Below are 18,103 nucleotides of genomic sequence, written 5' to 3'. Positions count from 1 at the left end.
ATTTAAAATCCAATATAGTGATTAAAAACATCCAAGATTTTGGCCTCAAGCTCAACATCACTTGCAGGCATATTTTTTTGTATTCAATATCTCTCTCAACTAGTGAAATTTGGCTGAAACTGGATAACATATTCAAAAGCATTTATGGGTGTAGCAGCAGGTGGTGGACATTCCAGCAGCATCCTTCTTTTTGTTTTCTCGTTAAAAATCCAGATTTAAAAATAAAATAAAATAACAAAACCAAACAAAAACAACGAAAAAAACCCAAACCCAATAGCAACAAAAAGAAACACCAAAAAGTCAGAAATTACATACTGTCACTAAGAACTGATTCCAGTTGAATGTAAATCAGATTTCTAACCTAAAGCATTACACATCATTTTCTAGAGCACCTACTGGCTTACTCAACCAGTGCAATTTTACTTAGCTAAGACAAGTAAGACACATATAGCAGTCAGATTTGCAATGCTTGAACTACTCAAACAGAAATCACCTCAATCTTATATTCCTTATTTTGTCAAAAAAGGTGTGTATGGACCAGAACTTGCTGATTTGTTTTTAATTCTGTTTTGTGAAGTACCCTGAAAATTGATTCTCTGTTCCTTTGACTCTTAAAAATAATCCATTACCTTGCTGTAATTCTCAACCTCTCTATTTAAAGACCTACAATAAAACCAAAACAAAACAAAAAAAACAGCCAACCAAACAAACAAAAAACCCCACAAAACCAGAAAACAGTGTGTCTCACATATTCCTATGTAACTGTCTTTACTGGAAGAATTCAAGTGTGTGTATCTCTACATTAAGAGACATTTTGAGTTTTATTTATTCTTTTTCTTTTCTAACATGTTAAAGGAAGAATAGTCTAAAGCTGAGGGTATGAGAAAAGGATTATTGAATTCATGTAACTGTTACTCTTAATAACTCCAGTGTAACTTTAGAGAAGTCAGTTCCTACCTACATCTGAATTTCTCTTGCGCTCACATGGTGAGCTCAACTTCTGTATCTCATAGATGAATTCTGAGGCCAGTTACAGTAAAGAATAGCAAACTCAGCTACGACATTAATAGAGGCTTTATAAATATCATAAATCAATCTGTCAAATTCCTCCCATAAAAATTTGTCTTTTTGAAAGTCTGAACTGCAGTTTTGTATACAGTCACAGACGAAATCTCTCTTACGTGGCAGAACTAACGACAGTATCATCATGTAATCTAGCTAACAAGAATTAAAGAGATTTAAAGCACTATAGATGTAGTGCTTAGCAGATTCTATGTCTGACAGCATTTAGCTAAGACATCTGCAGCTGTCAAGTGTAATCACGGTAATGAATGTTCTTCTGTAATCTAAGAGACAACTATTCAGCAAATTTTTAACATCTGGCGAGTCAGTGACTTTTCAACTGAAGAGGTCAAAAGTTACTATATTTAGTAAGAACTGTAACTCAACAAGACTTTTTTCCTACTTCTACTTTGGTGATATATATTCCTGTAATAGTTTAGCAGCGAAATTTGTGCGAAAATCCACAGTAAGCTTATTCATAATTACTTAAAACTGCAACGTAATAAAAAACGAAGTATTGGAGTTTTGCTATGCCATGGAGCATCTTAAGTTCCTCAGCTAGCAGGAAAGTGGACCATTTCACACTATTATTTGCATTACATCCACGTGCCCATTATTACTTCTATTTAAACATTTACTGTGTAGCCAAAACTAAAGGCATACAAAGGGTTCTAAGGAAATATATATTCCTAATCCACAAGTTGCCAACTCTTTTGCTGTTTGGCAGAATTCATTTGGGAGAGAGATAATGTCAGTTACCTAAAAAAAGGAAGATCTAGTTTTCTCCTGAAAAAAAACTAGGACATTTTTTTAACTGATTTCTTTTAATGTGTCTAAAACATTAACTGTACTTCTGTGTGAAAAAAACTCAAAAAACAAAAAACATTCCTTTTGCAATGTAGAATCACAGAATGGAATCATAGAACAGTTTGGGTTGGAAGGGACCTTCAAAGCTCATCTAGTCCAACCTCCTGCCATGAGCAGGGACATCTTCACTCAGATCAGGTTGCTCAGAGCCCCGTCCAGCCTGGCCCGGGATGTCTCCAGGGATGGGGCATCCACCACCTCTCTGGGCAACCTGGGCCAGGGTTTCAATGCAGTCATTGTGAAAAAATTCTTTCTTTTATCTAGTCTCAGTCTACCCTCTTTTATTTTAAAACCATTATCCCTTGTCCTGTGGCAACAGGGCTTACTGAAAAGTTTGTCCTCATCTTTCTTATAATCTCCCTTTTAGTATTGAAAGGTCAAAAGAGGTCTCCCTGGAGCCTTTTCTTCTCCAGGCTGAACAACCCCAACTATCCCAGCCTGTCCTCATAGCAGAGCTGCTCCAGCCCTCGGGTCATTTTTGTCCTCTGGACCCAGCTCCTGAATTGAAGGCTCCAGGGCTGGACTCCAGGTGGGACCTCATTAGAGTGGAGTCAAGGGACTGAATCACTTCCCTCAACCTGCTGGTGATGCTCCTTTTGACGCTCCTTTGATCCTCCTCCTATGAGGATCCATTCCACAATTTTCCCAGGCACAGAGGTGAGGCTGACAGGTCAATAATTCTTGGAGTCCTCCTTTCTACCCCCTTTTAAAAAATGGGTGCAACATTTCCCTTTTTACAGTCATCAGGGACTTCACCTGAGTCCCATTTCAAATATCACAGAGAGTAAGTATCCACCATTTGGCTTGGACCTTTTAAAAATATTTGAATTACTCAGCAATCAAGATGGTGCACTGTTTTAATCACTGCTGCCTGAGGAAAAGGAGTCATGCTTGTGGCTCATTGGGAATCTCCACAAATTCTTGCAGTTGCCCTATTGTTTTCTCATTACACAGGTCACTCAAGAAAAGAAGTCATGACTGATCTTTATTAAAACTAAGAAATAAAAAGCAGAATTAATGACAACTGACTCTTGTAGAGCCATTTTGCCAGTATCCTAAATAAGGAGACCAAAAAGAATGACCAAGGAGAATACCGACAATCCATAATGCTATTTTTTTCAGTAACATCTTAGCCTTTCTATCAACATTCACCACAATGAAATCAAAGAAGAAAACAAATGCAACATTTCAAACATAAACAGATACACGGCTTAACAAACTTTGATGTTACTATATCTTATTTTGGTATGAATATGATTCCCTATAACAAGAGGAAAAGGAAAGATTAAAAGATATATTGTAGTATTTGTACTTAGGCCAAGTGTCCATCAACCCTAGTGTCTATCTACAACAATGGCTAATAACACTTGCTAAGAGTAAAAACAAAAAATAGTGCATAACTGATATTTTCTAGTATCTGGCAGTCATGAACCCCGATAACTCAAGAGCTGGAGTTTACATCACGTTTACTAGGATGTATCTATGTTATAAAATGTTGAATTGCTTTTTCAACCTATTTGTTACTGTAATAGCTCAACCTTTACACCAGTGAGTAAATACGTTCATGAGAGAGATTCAAAATCATGGCTTCCTAAATGGTTTTCCAACTCAAGTTGCATAGCAAGGAGCTCTGCAGAGGCAATTCTTAGTTGGTGTTTTAGTTTTAGCATATACCAGTTTAATAATCTGAATGACCTGATGGCACAAAGTGAGCAGTAGAAATAAGTGCTTTTTTGGCTCTGCTATTGGAGCAGATCACTTTATAAACAGCACCAGACAGGCCATTAGTCGTCTAAAGCTTTTAGTCATAGTTTTGCTCTCTACAAATCAATATTTTCATACTTTCAACAATAACATAATAAGAAGTGTATATTCTGGCATGTGAATAACACACAAACAAAAAGATAACTAATGAGAACGATGAAAAGGAATTACCTTCTTGCATTTTTCTGCAATGTATTGCAGTCGGAATGTTTAATTGAAGTCAATACTTTTTGCTTAGTCAAGATTACTTCTTTAGCCTAAAATAAAATGGACAGAAAAATAAGTCTTAACAGTTGATATTTATGCTCACAAGTATTTAAAGAATATCTCAATACCAGAGCAATTAAGAGGGTCTGAATAAATTTTCTCTTGTGATATTTACTCTTTCTGTTAGATTTTTAACACTCAGCATGGAACACATGTATAAGGCAGTTTTAACCAAAAGGTATGAATGGAATTATATTAACATATATATATGAGTATACATATATCTATTTCAGTATTTTAATATATACATACATTTGTAATTAAGTATATGCTGTCTAGTGTAATGCTATGTTAATAATACACATTCCATTCTCAATAACATAATGGGAAAGGGACTCATTAAGGATTTGAAAGGAAGGAGGAGAACAAAAACTCTACCATATAGTTAATTTTATTGACTACTTCCTAGTACAAGTGACTTGAAAGTAGTCTGTTCCAGACCCTTCCTTAAAGTCTTCGTTCTAAAAGAAATAAAACAGATTCTGTAGCTTCTGTCATTCATTTCTGAAATTCATTGTCAAAGGGTTGATGCCCACTGACTCTGTACGTACTCAGGTGAAGGAAAATTTGTTTCTTTGGATCTTCCCTCTCTCCTCAGGAGCCCTCCGGTGTTCTGTTCTTACAACAATAACTCATTCCTTTCATCCTCTTGAGATTAATGTTCTTTACTTTGCCCTCAGAGCACATCATCAAAGTTGGTGATGAAATTTGCTGATTCTTCAATCAACAGAAGATTCTTCCTCAACAAGGACCAATTCAGGAACTTAGGGGAGGGATAGGATTTGCCTTGCAGAATATTCACTATCAATTATCACATACTGGTTGACATAAGAGCTCTTTTACTCAAAAGATGCCCTCCTGCCTCTGTTCAACAAAAAAATTATGTGATACTCTCTTTTTTTTCCCTGGTTTTGAAACACAAATCCATATTCCACAATGGTATGTGATGTTCGTCAAGCCAGTAGTTGACTGTCCATTTCTTAGTGGCGTTGATCAAGTGAGGTGAACTGTTCTGGAAAACAGAACTGCCACAGCTTTAACTGTGGCCAGATATAAAACTTTGGGCTCAGTAGATAACTGTATGAATTTTAAAGCCTGTGATATTCAACAAGACAGACTAAATGAATGTAAAAAAGCTTTCTGAAAGTGATTCTATGAAACTATAGCTAATATTTGCATTAATCAGAAGACAGTTCTTTTAAGATCACTATCAGAGCATTCTAGAAGTGGATGTGTTAAACAGAATCTGGAATATACTTGAGAAAATCAAATAAATATGTGAAAACATTTTTAAGCTGAGTCATCTTTTCAGTCACACTTTTTTCCTATGATGTCTTTCCTCTTCTGCAACAGGAATTCCACTGAGTAACAGAGTTCCCCTGAAACACATTTATTCTGAAGGATGAACAGATTTCTAGGGTTCCACAGCTATATGTCTCCACATGTCTTTGACGGTAATGACATATTACTGTATTTACCATACCTAGATAAGTGAGAATTATTAATGAAATTCTACCAAATAACCTTTGCTCTGACGTGGATAATATATACCACTCCTGTTTTTAAATTAATAAGGAATCTAATTCTCATTGATCTTCATGTTTTTAAATGCTTTTGAAGACATAGGCAATAAAAAGCTGTCAAAATTCATTTGTGACTGCTTATGTAATAAAGAATTAATTAAAAAGTCCAGATTTTGCTCTCTGATCCACTAAAATAAAGAAAATGGAGTTTTAAAACTTGACACAGAATGTGTAAGAACCCTAAATAAAAACTGCTTGCTAATAACACTGGTTTTTGACTCTGTTTCCAAGACATTAATTAAAATGCCACTGATGTAACCTACTGATGACATTTTATAAAATCACTGATTTAATATGTCAATTTTGGTCAAAGTCTACTAAAGAAACTCTCAGGTTTTAGTTTCCTGCATTATCCACAAAGATGACACTGCCAGAGCATAGAAGTTCAAAGTCTGTAAAGCTTCATCTCACAAATATTTTTACCAAAACGTGAAGCATGTACAACATAGTCGCTCTCAATTCCTTATTCATACAAAATCTTCATATAGATGACTATTACAGTATAAACACTACACTTTAAAAGTGTCACTATATCATTTCACTGAATGTTGTGTTCCTCAGTTTGTTCTGATGACCTTCCAAAAAATGTTGGTAGGCTCTGCCTTAGAAAGACACCCATTCCGCAGTGATTTGCTGTGCAGTAAATATTACATTTAAGAAAATTACTTTCAGAAAATGTGAAAATAATTTGCTTTCTTTTACTTCATGTGGAATTTACTATCTCAAATGTATGGGGTATGGCAAGGTCATCGGAGAGGCAAATAAAGAGGCTTTTTGATTTTCATTTTAAAGGCGAGGGAACTATGAACCAGCTGGAAGATGAATGGTGAAAGATTTAGTAATCTGATCAGAAACTCACTAAAGCAAGTGAAAACCCCTTATTGAATCCAGCCAGCTTTCTGTTCTGTTACTGAGAAGAGAGAGGTCTTTCCAGGATAATATTACAAAAAGCATATTATAGCAGACTATTTTTAAGTTAATAGCATTTTTAACATTTCAGTTACTGAAGGAATGTGCTAGGCCATCTATCAAGTCACAAACAATTGTATTTTTAAAATGATTGTGTATCAGAAACAAAAGATTAAATATAGTGCAATGTAGTAATTAGATTTGTCTTATCAATGATACAGCCTGAAAGAAGTTGCAGAAACTCTTTTTTTCTATTATCTTACTAAGAGGAATTCATATGAAGCTGATTATCTCAATTAGTATTCTCAAACATTGTTGATAATCTCAGCCATATTGATCTGGAAGAAGAGTATTTATTGGCCTTCCAATTGTTACTGATCTTCATTCATCACACTTTGCTTCTTAGGTTACATCTTATTAATACCAATACAAACTGCATGGAAAGAGAGCATCTGAAAAGGATATGTATCCCAAAAATATAATTTGCACACTCTAATTCAGTCCTGGGGGAAGATAATAGATTCTGTGACTGTAATACAGAACAAAGAGTGATAAGTTTTTATCTGCTACATGCAATTGATGTGAAGTAGCACAAATCCATCTTTGGTTCACAAATCCATGAAGTTCACAGGATCACAGACTGATGAAGTGGTTGAGACTGGAAGCGACTGCTGGGGGTCATCTGGTCCAACTCCCTGATCAAGCAGGGCCAGCTACATACAGCCAGTTGCCCAGGACCATGTCCAGGTGGCTTTGGAGTATCTCCAGGGATGGAGACTCCACAACCTTCCTGGGCAATCTATGCCAATGCTCGGTCAACCTCACAGTTAAAAAGTGTTTCTTGATGTTCAGAGAGAACATCTTGTGTTTCAGTTTGTGCCTCTGTTCTTGTCACTGGGCACCACTGAAAAGAGTCTGGGTCCATCCCCTTTGCAACCCTCCTTCAGGTGTTTGCATGTGTTGATAACATCCCCTCAAGTCTTCCGTTCTCCAGGCTGAGCAGTCCCAGTTCTCTCAGCACTTCCTCATAGGAGAGATCACAGAATCACAGAATGTTAGGAATTGGAAGGGACCTCAAAAGCTCATCCAGTCCAATCCCCCTGCCAGAGCAGGAACACCCAGATGAGGTTACACAGGAAGGTTTGAATGTCTCCAGAGTAGGAGACTCCACAATCCCCCTGGGCAGCCTGTTCCAGTGTCTGTCACCCTCACTGAGAAGAAGTTTCTTCTCAATTTAAGTGGAACTTCTTGTGTTCCAATTTGAACCCATTAACCCTTGTCCTACCGTTAGTTGTCACTGAGAAGAGCCTGGCTCCATCCCAGCTCCTTAATCATCTATGTAGCCCTTTGCTGGATTCTCTCCAGTATGTCCATCTCTCCCTTGTACTGGGGAGTCCAGCACCAGACACAGCACTTCATATCTGTCTCACCAACACTGAGCAGATGAGAAGGATTTTCTCCCTCAGCCTGTTGGCAACACTTCTAATGCAGCCCAGGACACAATTAGCCTTCTTTGGCAGAAGACGACAATGCTGGCTCATGTTCAGCTTCCTGTCCCTTAAGACTCCCAGGTCCTTGCCTGCAAAGCTGCAAATTTTTTGATTCATTGACAAGGAAGATGTTAGATTATGCATTTCATTCATGCATATCTCTCTGTGTCCCAGCTACACAAGGAGTTTTTGACCAAACTAAGGCAAAGCATAGAACACCCACTCAGTCTATAGAGCTTCTCTCTCCTCAGGTCTCACAAATATCTGTGAATCATGACATTCTGAGCATCCTGAGATGAAACAGGCTGCAGCTAAAATATCAAGGTAGGTGAAACGTAGGTGAAATAGGAAGTTAATAACCGAAAAACGCTGTTGTCAATCACAATATGAAGATATAATATTGGTTTTGCTGATTCAGGTATGACTTTCTAGGCAGGGAACAGATTTGAGTATATCCAGAGACTCTTTGAAATATTTACATCTTCTAAGACACTTATCATCCATGAAGAGACTAGCAAGATGCATGAGTAATAAAAGCAGAAAACTGATAGTACTTAAAATATCAAAAAAAACAAGTAAAAAGTAAACAAAACTGTTTAGAAACATTTTAAAACTATATTATCCAAATGGCAAATGTTAAGGCCTCAGTTTCAAAGAAATAAAATTAGGAACACATAAATTCTCATCTGAGTGAATTTTGAATGTTAACAAAATACGGCTCTTAACCAAATTAGTACAATTTTAAGCATTCTTCAAGCTCCTGGTGAAACTGTGTGCTTGATGCTAGAGTGACAGTTGTGATTTAATGAGAGGATGTTCATGTAGGTAAAGATAGATGGTGGGACTGGAGCGTTAGAAGAAAACACAAGTGGAAAAAAGCCAGAAGCTGCAAAAGTAGTTAAAGCTACTATATGCATAGTCTTGGGATTAAATCAGAGCACAAAGAGAAATAAATGATCCTAAATAGCAGCTGAAGGTTCTTCCTTCAGAAGAAAATTTCGTAATTGATACATTCTGGTAGATTAGAATCACAGCATCATAGAATAGTTTGGGTTGGAAGGGACCTTCAAAGCTCATCTAGTCCAACCCCCTGCCATGAGCAGGGACATCTTCACTCAGATCAGGTTGCTCAGAGCGCCGTCCCGCCTGGCCTGGGATATCTCCAGGGATGGGGCATCCACCACCTCTCTGGGCAACCTGGGCCAGGGTCTCACCACTCTCATTGGCAAAAGATTTCTTCCTCAGGTCTAGCCTGAAACTCCCCTCTTTTATAATAGTTTGAAATCATTACCCCTTGTCCTGTCATAACACATGCTTCAAAAAATTCTGTCCTGATCCTTCTTATAAGCTCCTTTTAAGTACTGAAAGGCCACAATAAGGTCTCCATGGAGCTGCCTTCAGGCTGAACAACCTCAACTCTCTCAGCCTGTCATAGCACCATGTGGCATTGTTCCTACATAGCAGAGGAACTCCATTGAGGCCAGAAGGGTAAGGCTAGAGTGCCAAGAATTATTTTTTTTCCTATGGAAAAACCCTATCGTTGGACAGGGTTACCTTGTTTCTGAAAGCCAAAAATATAGCATGTAGTCCTAGAGACTTTAAAAGGAGCCCAACCCTCCAAAAGCATAACGGCATAAGGGCACGGTACTGAAGTTGATTAACGTTACCCACAGCTCTCAGAACCCCACCATATAATCCATTTTCATCTCTAGAACTCTGCCTTCCTAAAATTTCCAGCTCCCTTTCTGCTCTAAGCCCTTCAATCAATCTCTGCTCTTTCTGAAGGCCCAGTCTTGCACCAGATGACATCAAGCCCCCTCTTAAATGCCTTCCTGTTTCTGCCAGCATCCCACTCGTTATGCCCCAAACCTGAAGATACCTTTGCCACTCGGATTCCCTCTGCCCTTTCTTTTCTGGTTCACATTGCTGCATCTTCCCTGGATTTAAGCTCTAATGCCCCCTAAACTTCCACTGGCCGCTGATTGCTCACCTGCTACCTGCCTCTGCTACCTACAAGCTGACCTCCATGTCTTTGAGTGCTCCTCATTACTGGTCATTCCTTCTCTATTCTCTATTGTTTTGGAAGATGTGTGGGAATGGGTAGGAGATGTCCTCATTCCACCTTAGATTCTACTTCATCTGCTTATTATGTCATCCTACAAGTCAAAGCATCACTTACATATCCAGTGTACGAGCTACATTTACTGAAATCATGGGAAGAACATACCCAACAGTTTGCTCTCATTTACGTTGCAAGTATTGGGCTGGGCAGGGAAAGAGAGAGTACAAACCCCACTTTAAAGCAATTTGCTTTTACTTGCCAGTAGAATTCTCAATTGATTCGAATCATGATCAGGGTGATTCCATGCAGGCAAACATCAGAGCACAGGCGAGAGTGAAGAGCACAGAGTTAGGAATATTAGAGGAATATCACTTCCAACCAGGTTCTTTAAGTACTAGGGACTGTTGTGCAGTATTTTTCAGTCCAAACACCATGTTGCCACAACCCTTTTGCTCTGTGATTACATATACTTGGTATAGCCAGTCTGTGAATCCTTTCCAGCCAGGGAGAACATGAAGGGAAAATGAATTAAGCAACTCTTGTTCTGATCACCTGAGACGTGAGAGTACTTGATCATCCTTGTCCTTGAACGAAAACGTAACCTTCATACATATGTATGCTACATAAATTTTGAAAAATTTCTTTATTTTTTTTTGTTTCACAGGTGGAAAAATAAAGTAGGTAAGTTGCTTATTTTCAGTTATTTAAAAAAATCCATCTTCTTACACATTTGCACAATACCACATATTTTGCAGAGTCTCTTTTCTTATATAAAAGCTGGTTTTGTTGCAAATAAAGGAAATACAAATAGTTCTATGAATACTATTTTCATAATCTTCCTTTAAAGTGTCTTAAATCCTCAGGTTTGGCTCTATGATTAAATTATCTTTCTGGAATGTTCCTTCTTTGGAAAATATGTCCTGATGGGAAAGACTAGGCTGAATAACTTTAGGCAGCCAGATGTTACCTGTAACTCAGAACCATCCCCAAAGTACTCACATTTTAAGTATCTTTGTATGATACCTCCTCGGATTATTTTACATACCTTTGGCATGCTGACAACTAAATGACCAGTTGTTTGTGATCTTTTAGCAGAGCTGCTGTCTGGCTTCACTTCTTCAGGGAGAACAAGCTGAAATGGCTATGAGAAAATAATGGGATTGAAGTATATAATGCTAATATATATATACACATATATATATATTTATTTATTTATTTATTTTAGCTGGACAGAACACATGCAGAAACATCACTATCATAGAATCATAGAATCATTTAGGTTGGAATAGACCCCTCAAGATCATTGAGTCCAATCATAACCTAATATTGGCACTAAACCATGTCCCTAAGAACCTCATCTACATGTCTTTAAAACACTTCCAGGGATGGTGACTTAGCTGCTTCCCTGGTCAGCCTGTTCCAATGCCTGACAACCCTTTCGGTGGAAAATATTTTCCTAATATTCAATCTGAACCTTCCCTGGTGCAACTTGAGGCCATTTCCTCTTGTCCTATCACTTGTTATTTGTGGGAAGAGACCAACCCCCTCCACGCTCCAGCCTCCGTTCAGGTAGTTGTAGACAGTGACAAGGTCTTCCCTCAGCCTCCTTTTCTCCAGGCTGAACAGTCCCAGTTCCCTCAGCTGCTCCTCATCAGACTTGTGCTCCAGAGCCCTCACCAGCTTCGTTGCCCTTCTCTGAACTCTCTCCAGCACCTCAATGTCTTTCCTGTAGTGAGGGACCCAAAACTGAACACAGGATTCAGGGTGGGGTCTCATCAGCACCAAGCACAGTGGGACAGTCACTTCCCTGGTCCTGCTGGTCACACTGTTCCAGATACAAGCCAGGAAGGATGCTGTTGGCCTTTATGGCCACCTGGGCACACACTGGCTCATGTTCAGCTGCTGTCAATCAACACCCCCAGATCCCTCTCTGCCAGGCATTTTCCAGCCACTCTTTTCCAAGCCTGAAATGTTGTGTGGGGTTGTTGTGACCCAAATGGAGGGCCTAGCTCTCGGCCTTGTTAAACCTCATACAACTGGCCTCAGTCTCTTCATCCAGCTGGTCCAGATCCCTCTGTATGACCTTCCTACCCTGCAGGAGATCAACACTCCCACTCAGCCTGGTGTCATCTGCAAACTTACTGAGGGTGCACTGAATTCCCTCATCCAGATCATTGATAAAGAGATTAGATAGAAGTGGCCCCAATACTGAGCCCTGGGGAACACCACTCATGACCGGCCACCAACTGGATTTGACTCCATTCACCACAACTCTTCAGGCCCGGCCCTCCAGCCAGTTTTTATCCATCGCAGAGAACACTCATCCTGGCCATGAGCTGCAGCTTCTCCAGGAAGATGCTGTGGGATATGGTGTCAAAGGCTTTACCAACATCTAAGCACACAACACCCACAGCCGTTCCCTCATCCACTAAGTGAGTCACCTTGTCATAGAAGGAGATCAGGTTGGCCAAGAAGGACCTGCCTTTCATAAACCCATGCTGACTGGGCCTGATTGGTTGTCTTGCACGTGCCTTTGATCTTAAGGACAGTATAGGTCTAAATCCTCTCACTTTATATGTAGTATTACTAATCCTAATAAATGATTAGCATGCTAAACAGCTTTTACTTACAAGTATAGTCATATGTTTATTCCTGAATTGCTGTCATTCCTGAAGTGACATTTCTAAAGAAGGTTATAAAATGATGCTTGACTTATATTAGCAGTTAAACGAGAAAGATTATCCAGACTTTTTGAGAAGTAAAGGAAATCTGAAGTTTTGCATATGCAGTAAAAAATAGGGATTTTTGGTTTACTGTTTAAGTATTTTGAAGTTTTCAAAAAATTGATGACAAAATTAAAACCACTGAGAAGAGTGAAAACTGGAATGACATTTTAAATGCCTTTACAAAAGAGTATACATCCATTTGTTTCTGTCAGCTATAAATTCCAGATTATGAATTGCTAAATTCTAGCCTAGGGCAACTAGCAAGCTCTGTTCTTAAGTGAATTATGGTGCATTGTGTGTGGGGAATAAGAAAAGAGAGGGCGAGAAAGAAAAAGAGAGAGCAAGGTTTCATTGAAGGCTTTGCATATCTTCTGGTTAGGAGTTCCACAGTGTATGTGTGGTCCAAAACACTGCAAGTATGAAAGAACATTTTTCCTGCACAGGTGCACATGGTTGGTAACTCATAGAAGTCAGATCCAGAGTCCACTGAATAACTCTGGTAAGCATTAACTCTTGATTTGAAACCAATGTAGTAACAAAATACTGACCTTTCCCTTCACCAGGACTCGTATGTAGGTTGGCTGGACATCAACATCAAGCAGAGAAGAGTCCAAATGTCTTCAGAAGGAAATATAAATAAATTAATCAATCTAAAATACAGTCCAGTGGATAAGCAGTGCAGACCATCTGGCTCTTAAATGATGATTTCATCGTTCATAAACTACAAGCTTCAATTTCACTTATTAAGTTATATGAAATATTATTAGGATTTAATGTCTTTGGAAGAAAACATGATCTTCCTGTGTGTTCACAAATGTCAACTAAAATCACATCTAAATTCGGTCAAGTCCACCACATCAGCTATTGTATAACTGCAAGAATTCAAAAACTTTGTGGAAAAATGAAAAGGTTTTTCTTCTATTAGTTTAGTGCTTTACGTTAATATGAAAATTAACCTATTTGCTATTTAAAATTGTGAAAGTATTTTGCTACTTTTCTCTCTGAAGGTTTAAGTAGTAAATTTATAAGAAGAGTTCTTTTTTTTTCACAGAATTTTCTGGAAAACAATGAATAGAAATACTTTACATTCATGGAAGACACAGTAAGTTTAAATTTCACTACTGTCAAACAAAATTTGTGACATGTAAAAGCTCCACTTTAACATCTGCTCTTCATGAGATGACACATCCACTCATGTTCCTGTGACCTACTAGAGAATGCACAAGCACATATTCCCTGTTTCCCTTCTTTTATAATATTACTTCTCAGATGAATTTTTCAAACTTTTTAGTTTGCATTTCTTACAAGTAGGCACAGAGCATTACAACATATCCAACATTTTATTATGCCTGAATAGAAGTTTGAAAAAATCTTATAATTTAGCAACATGGAACAGGCCTCTTTTGAGGGAAATCAATGAGCTTTAAGGGAAGGACAGCTGGCCTGAATAGTGTTTCCTTGATATAAAGCCAGTTCAAGCTTTATTCTAAGTTCCTGTTACTGGTAGGTTTCTGGGTTTCCAGCCCCTTCCTGAAGTGTAGGCAAGGCCACTGTGCTGCTTAGCAGTATATACTATAAAATTGTTGTTTCCTTGTGATATTTTGGCTTGGTTCAGGCATTTTTTTCCAGGCAATGCCCTGGCACAGTTTGGGAAATGCCCTGTGCCATGGGCTCTTTCCAGTAAGCAAAGAAAGTAGGACTAGGCTACCCTTACTCTGTCTTGGGGAGGAGAAGAATTTAACTAGAGGGAAGTGAACTGCCCTAGAGCACTGCTGGGGACAGAGAATGGGCAAAAACCCCATATCCTACAACCCTAATCTGAAAACGAAGAATGGAAAAGATTTTACATACGCATAAAAGGACACATGTGGAGGAAACCTGCCCGTGGACTGCAGAAAACATCAGTTCCAAGAAGAACTGTTGGACACAGTCATTCAGGGGTAATAGAACATTCTGAAGGGTCTTTGGTTTATTTAGCATTGGCACTGGCTTCAAGACTGATTCAATAACCCCTTACATTATTTGTTTTCCTCTTTAAAAGTCCCTATTACAGAAAGGAGTATATTTGAAGCACTGTGGTAAAAATTAAGAGGAAAAAAAAACCTGACCTGTAGACAGCAAGATCCAAGATCAGCTGGTTGTTTTCTTCATCATCTTTCAGAGAGAAATTAAGCCTGGTAATAATGACAAGAAACACCTCCAGGATAAACACAATTGGAGTGAATAAGCATACTTCAAATTCAACTGCTAACAATTGTAGATTAATACAAATACCATTTAGATGATGTGTTACATGATCATTTTAGGAACAATAGCAATTTTTGTCATGCCCAGAAAGAAATACTGGCAACTGAATCAAAGTCATTCTTACTTTTGTTTTCTGCTTTCCCCACCCAACCACAAGAAACAAACAAACAAATAATATTGCTGAAGGTTGGTTAAAATTAAGATCAGTCTGTCAATGCAGAAAGAGAGACATCTGCTGGTGAGATCTGTCTCCTCTACTACATCTGTTTGTTAATAAGAAATAAGAAAAAAGCAGTTCATAAAAAGCATGAAAAGTCTGGAGCTTGGTAATTCTAACCTTATCATATGTTAAAAAAATTGCGTCTTTCTTGGTAGCAATTAATTTGCCTAGAGGACAAATATCTGCCTGTGCATTTCCGAAGTTAAACATGATTTGCACAGTATCCTTAATTTTACAAGCTTTATAATATTTGTTGAAAATGAGCCTGTAGGTTGTATTAGCTGCACGTTTGTGATCTACTGGCTGAGTTCTTAAATCTCTGAAAGAATCTTACCACCTATAAATTGAAAACAACATCTACTGCTACAAACGTAAGAAGATTCAGTCTAGTCTTACAAGTTCTGCTCATATACTCAAACTTTTCACATGTATTAAAGTAGAGAAAGAACAGAATAAAACCCACCTATAAATAAGAAGATTTTAATAAATTCATTATTAGTATAAAATGAGAGGGTTTTGCTTAATGTAATCTATCTGTAATATTTTGGTGACATTAAAATACTTAGACGATCTGGGTTCAGGTAACAGAAAGAAGGTCAAACAGTGTCAGTTTAGATGATACATTTTTTCAGCAATAAAAATATTTGCCAGATATACTTTTTAACTCTTTGCTTTCCTATAATTCTATTACAGTCAACTCGCAACAAAGCTTATGGAGCTTTTAGTTTGCATGTATTTTTTAATGGAAAACTGCAAAGAATATAAGACAACTTTGTTTCCCACTCATGACTTTTTCTCTTACTGCTTCACAAATTTTGAGAATTCACTAAACATGAAGGGTGAAAAAGAGGAAAAAAAAATAAATCTAGAAGGTAGCTTGAGTAGAATTGAGGAAGATAAATAGTCTGTTCTCACTAGGGTGAGGCCATTCCTCTTGCTAACCTTCCAAAAGAACCTCAGAGAAGCTTGGACATGGCTATGGACATTGTACTTTCACATTGAAACAAAAACTTTGGAGAACACCATCTGCTTGCTTGCATCTCTTTATTTCTGTCTCTCCAATACACTGCCAGATTGCACTGGAGAGCTCTGAGATTCCTGAGGAAGCCATGACAAAAACTGCTCATCGATCTGGCTTTACGTGTGCACATCCGCAGTCTACATTCTAATCCAGAAAATTCAGGTGACAAAAACAGTGATCTCTAGTGGACTGTACTCCTTCTAAAAAACCATAGCTAGAGCTTTATTCTACAGGTTTCTGCTTTTTGGAGGCATCATGAAATTCCACTAACACAAGATTTGAACTATTTTAGGCTTGTCACCTTTGAACTAGAAAACTATTTCAGACTTTTTTCAGTCAACACTGGTAAGTATCTTCTGCTACAGATGGAATAAACATGAGCTCTTCTGACACAACCTTTAGTTTTCCCTCTATGACTGAATATTATGCACTGATCCTGTAATGTTGGTTTTCAAATTCCTTGAGTTTACATGGATTTATAAATTTCCAGGATTTAGAAAGCATTCATCATGCTAACAATAAGCATGTTCTTAGCTTTGATTACACAGCTAAATCAATCTAAAGATGGAAAAACTTATGCAGACGAGTGCAGACGTGAGTGGCCACAGGCCACTTTTTGAGGCTCTTTGGGGAGCCATTTCTAAGGAAACAATGTTTGCTATCTTCGTCTCCTGTTTTCCTTTAGGAAAATAAAGCTTGGTCCAAGTGAAACCAATGGTAACGCATGGCTGACATCCCTGGAAACTCATTCCAAAACACTTGAATACCCAGGTGCTTTTGTCAACATTAAAATACAAGAGATTTCCCGGTATCACCAGCCTCTGTTACTTGAGACCTCATTCAGTGACAATGGACTTCATGCCATGGAAGTGAATGAATCTTCCAAGTTCTGCCAGTTTTACATCTGTCGTGAGAGGACAGAATGATTTTGTCCAGAAATATTATTTAGATGTAGTTTTCCACATTTAAAGTGGCTACTCATACACATTTATCTTCAATAATCAAACAGGTTAAACTTTTTCCACTCTTAGCAAGATGCTCAAAGAGAGACCTACCATAGAAAGGAAAAGAATAAAACATATTGTATCTTTTATGCAAAACCAAGTTCTTCAATCATCAGAAACTAAGATGTTCAATTAAATAGCCTTCAATACATTACTCACTGAAAACTAATTATTTTTCTAGCATCAGAATATAATTTTAGAAGTCAGTTTCTCCACCAGCAACACAACAAGAATTTGTCATGTCTCTTTGTATGGTCACACATCTTGAAATAGTTGCCCAAATTAACTATAAAGGGGTTCTCCTGTTTAACCTCTTAACCGTACATACTTAGGAATGTTCACATTCAGAGCTTTTCCTTCTGCAGTGACCAATGTCCGAGGAGGCTTCTCTCTCTTTTTTGATTCCCTTAACAAAACAGAAAGAAAAATGGTTTAGAATTTCACATTCTGGTATTTTTATGTGTGACAGCAAAAAGGAAGCAGCGGAAGGCAAGAGGCAAGAATTACCTGGTATTTGATGTTAGGGATACAACTTTTTTCAGGAACAAAACAGGTCCTATCAAGTGTCCAATCATACATTAAAAGCATCATCTAAAGGTGAGCAAATGCTTTGTAAAATCACATCTTACATTGATAATAACTTCTGCATGTCACAATGACCATTATCAAACAGAAATATAGCAAATTTACTTCGTGTATCTTAAGAAGTCAGCGGATTGCTTAAACATATGCAATGGGATGTTTTTCTGGTTATGAATGGTCCTACTAATCATGACGTATAATTATTGTTAACTGATTTGATGTACATGCAAGCAATTCTAAAGGAAATTTTTATTCATGTGACTTAATTACTTTTACTGAACAAATCCTTGGCTTATCTC

The 18,103-nt window shown here is 37.8% G+C and overlaps 1 protein-coding gene across 1 annotated transcript in view; it reads right to left on the bottom strand.

Annotated features, from left to right (window-relative positions):
• DNAAF11 (dynein axonemal assembly factor 11) overlaps positions 1–18,103 on the bottom strand; it is a gene marked incomplete at both ends in the record, with an annotated part of 38,313 nt that overhangs the window by 6,197 nt on the left and 14,013 nt on the right. Inside the window, 5 exons of the mRNA XM_080339628.1 lie at positions 3,865–3,950; positions 11,050–11,145; positions 13,279–13,348; positions 14,839–14,904; positions 17,551–17,628. Coding sequence (XP_080195754.1) covers positions 3,865–3,950; positions 11,050–11,145; positions 13,279–13,348; positions 14,839–14,904; positions 17,551–17,628 — 396 coding nt within the window. The remainder of the gene's footprint in view (positions 1–3,864; positions 3,951–11,049; positions 11,146–13,278; positions 13,349–14,838; positions 14,905–17,550; positions 17,629–18,103) is intronic.

This window comes from Nesoenas mayeri (genome assembly GCF_963082525.1).
Source record: "Nesoenas mayeri genome assembly, chromosome: 2".
Taxonomy (NCBI): domain Eukaryota; kingdom Metazoa; phylum Chordata; class Aves; order Columbiformes; family Columbidae; genus Nesoenas; species Nesoenas mayeri.
This window is presented reverse-complemented; position numbering and strand designations above follow the sequence as displayed.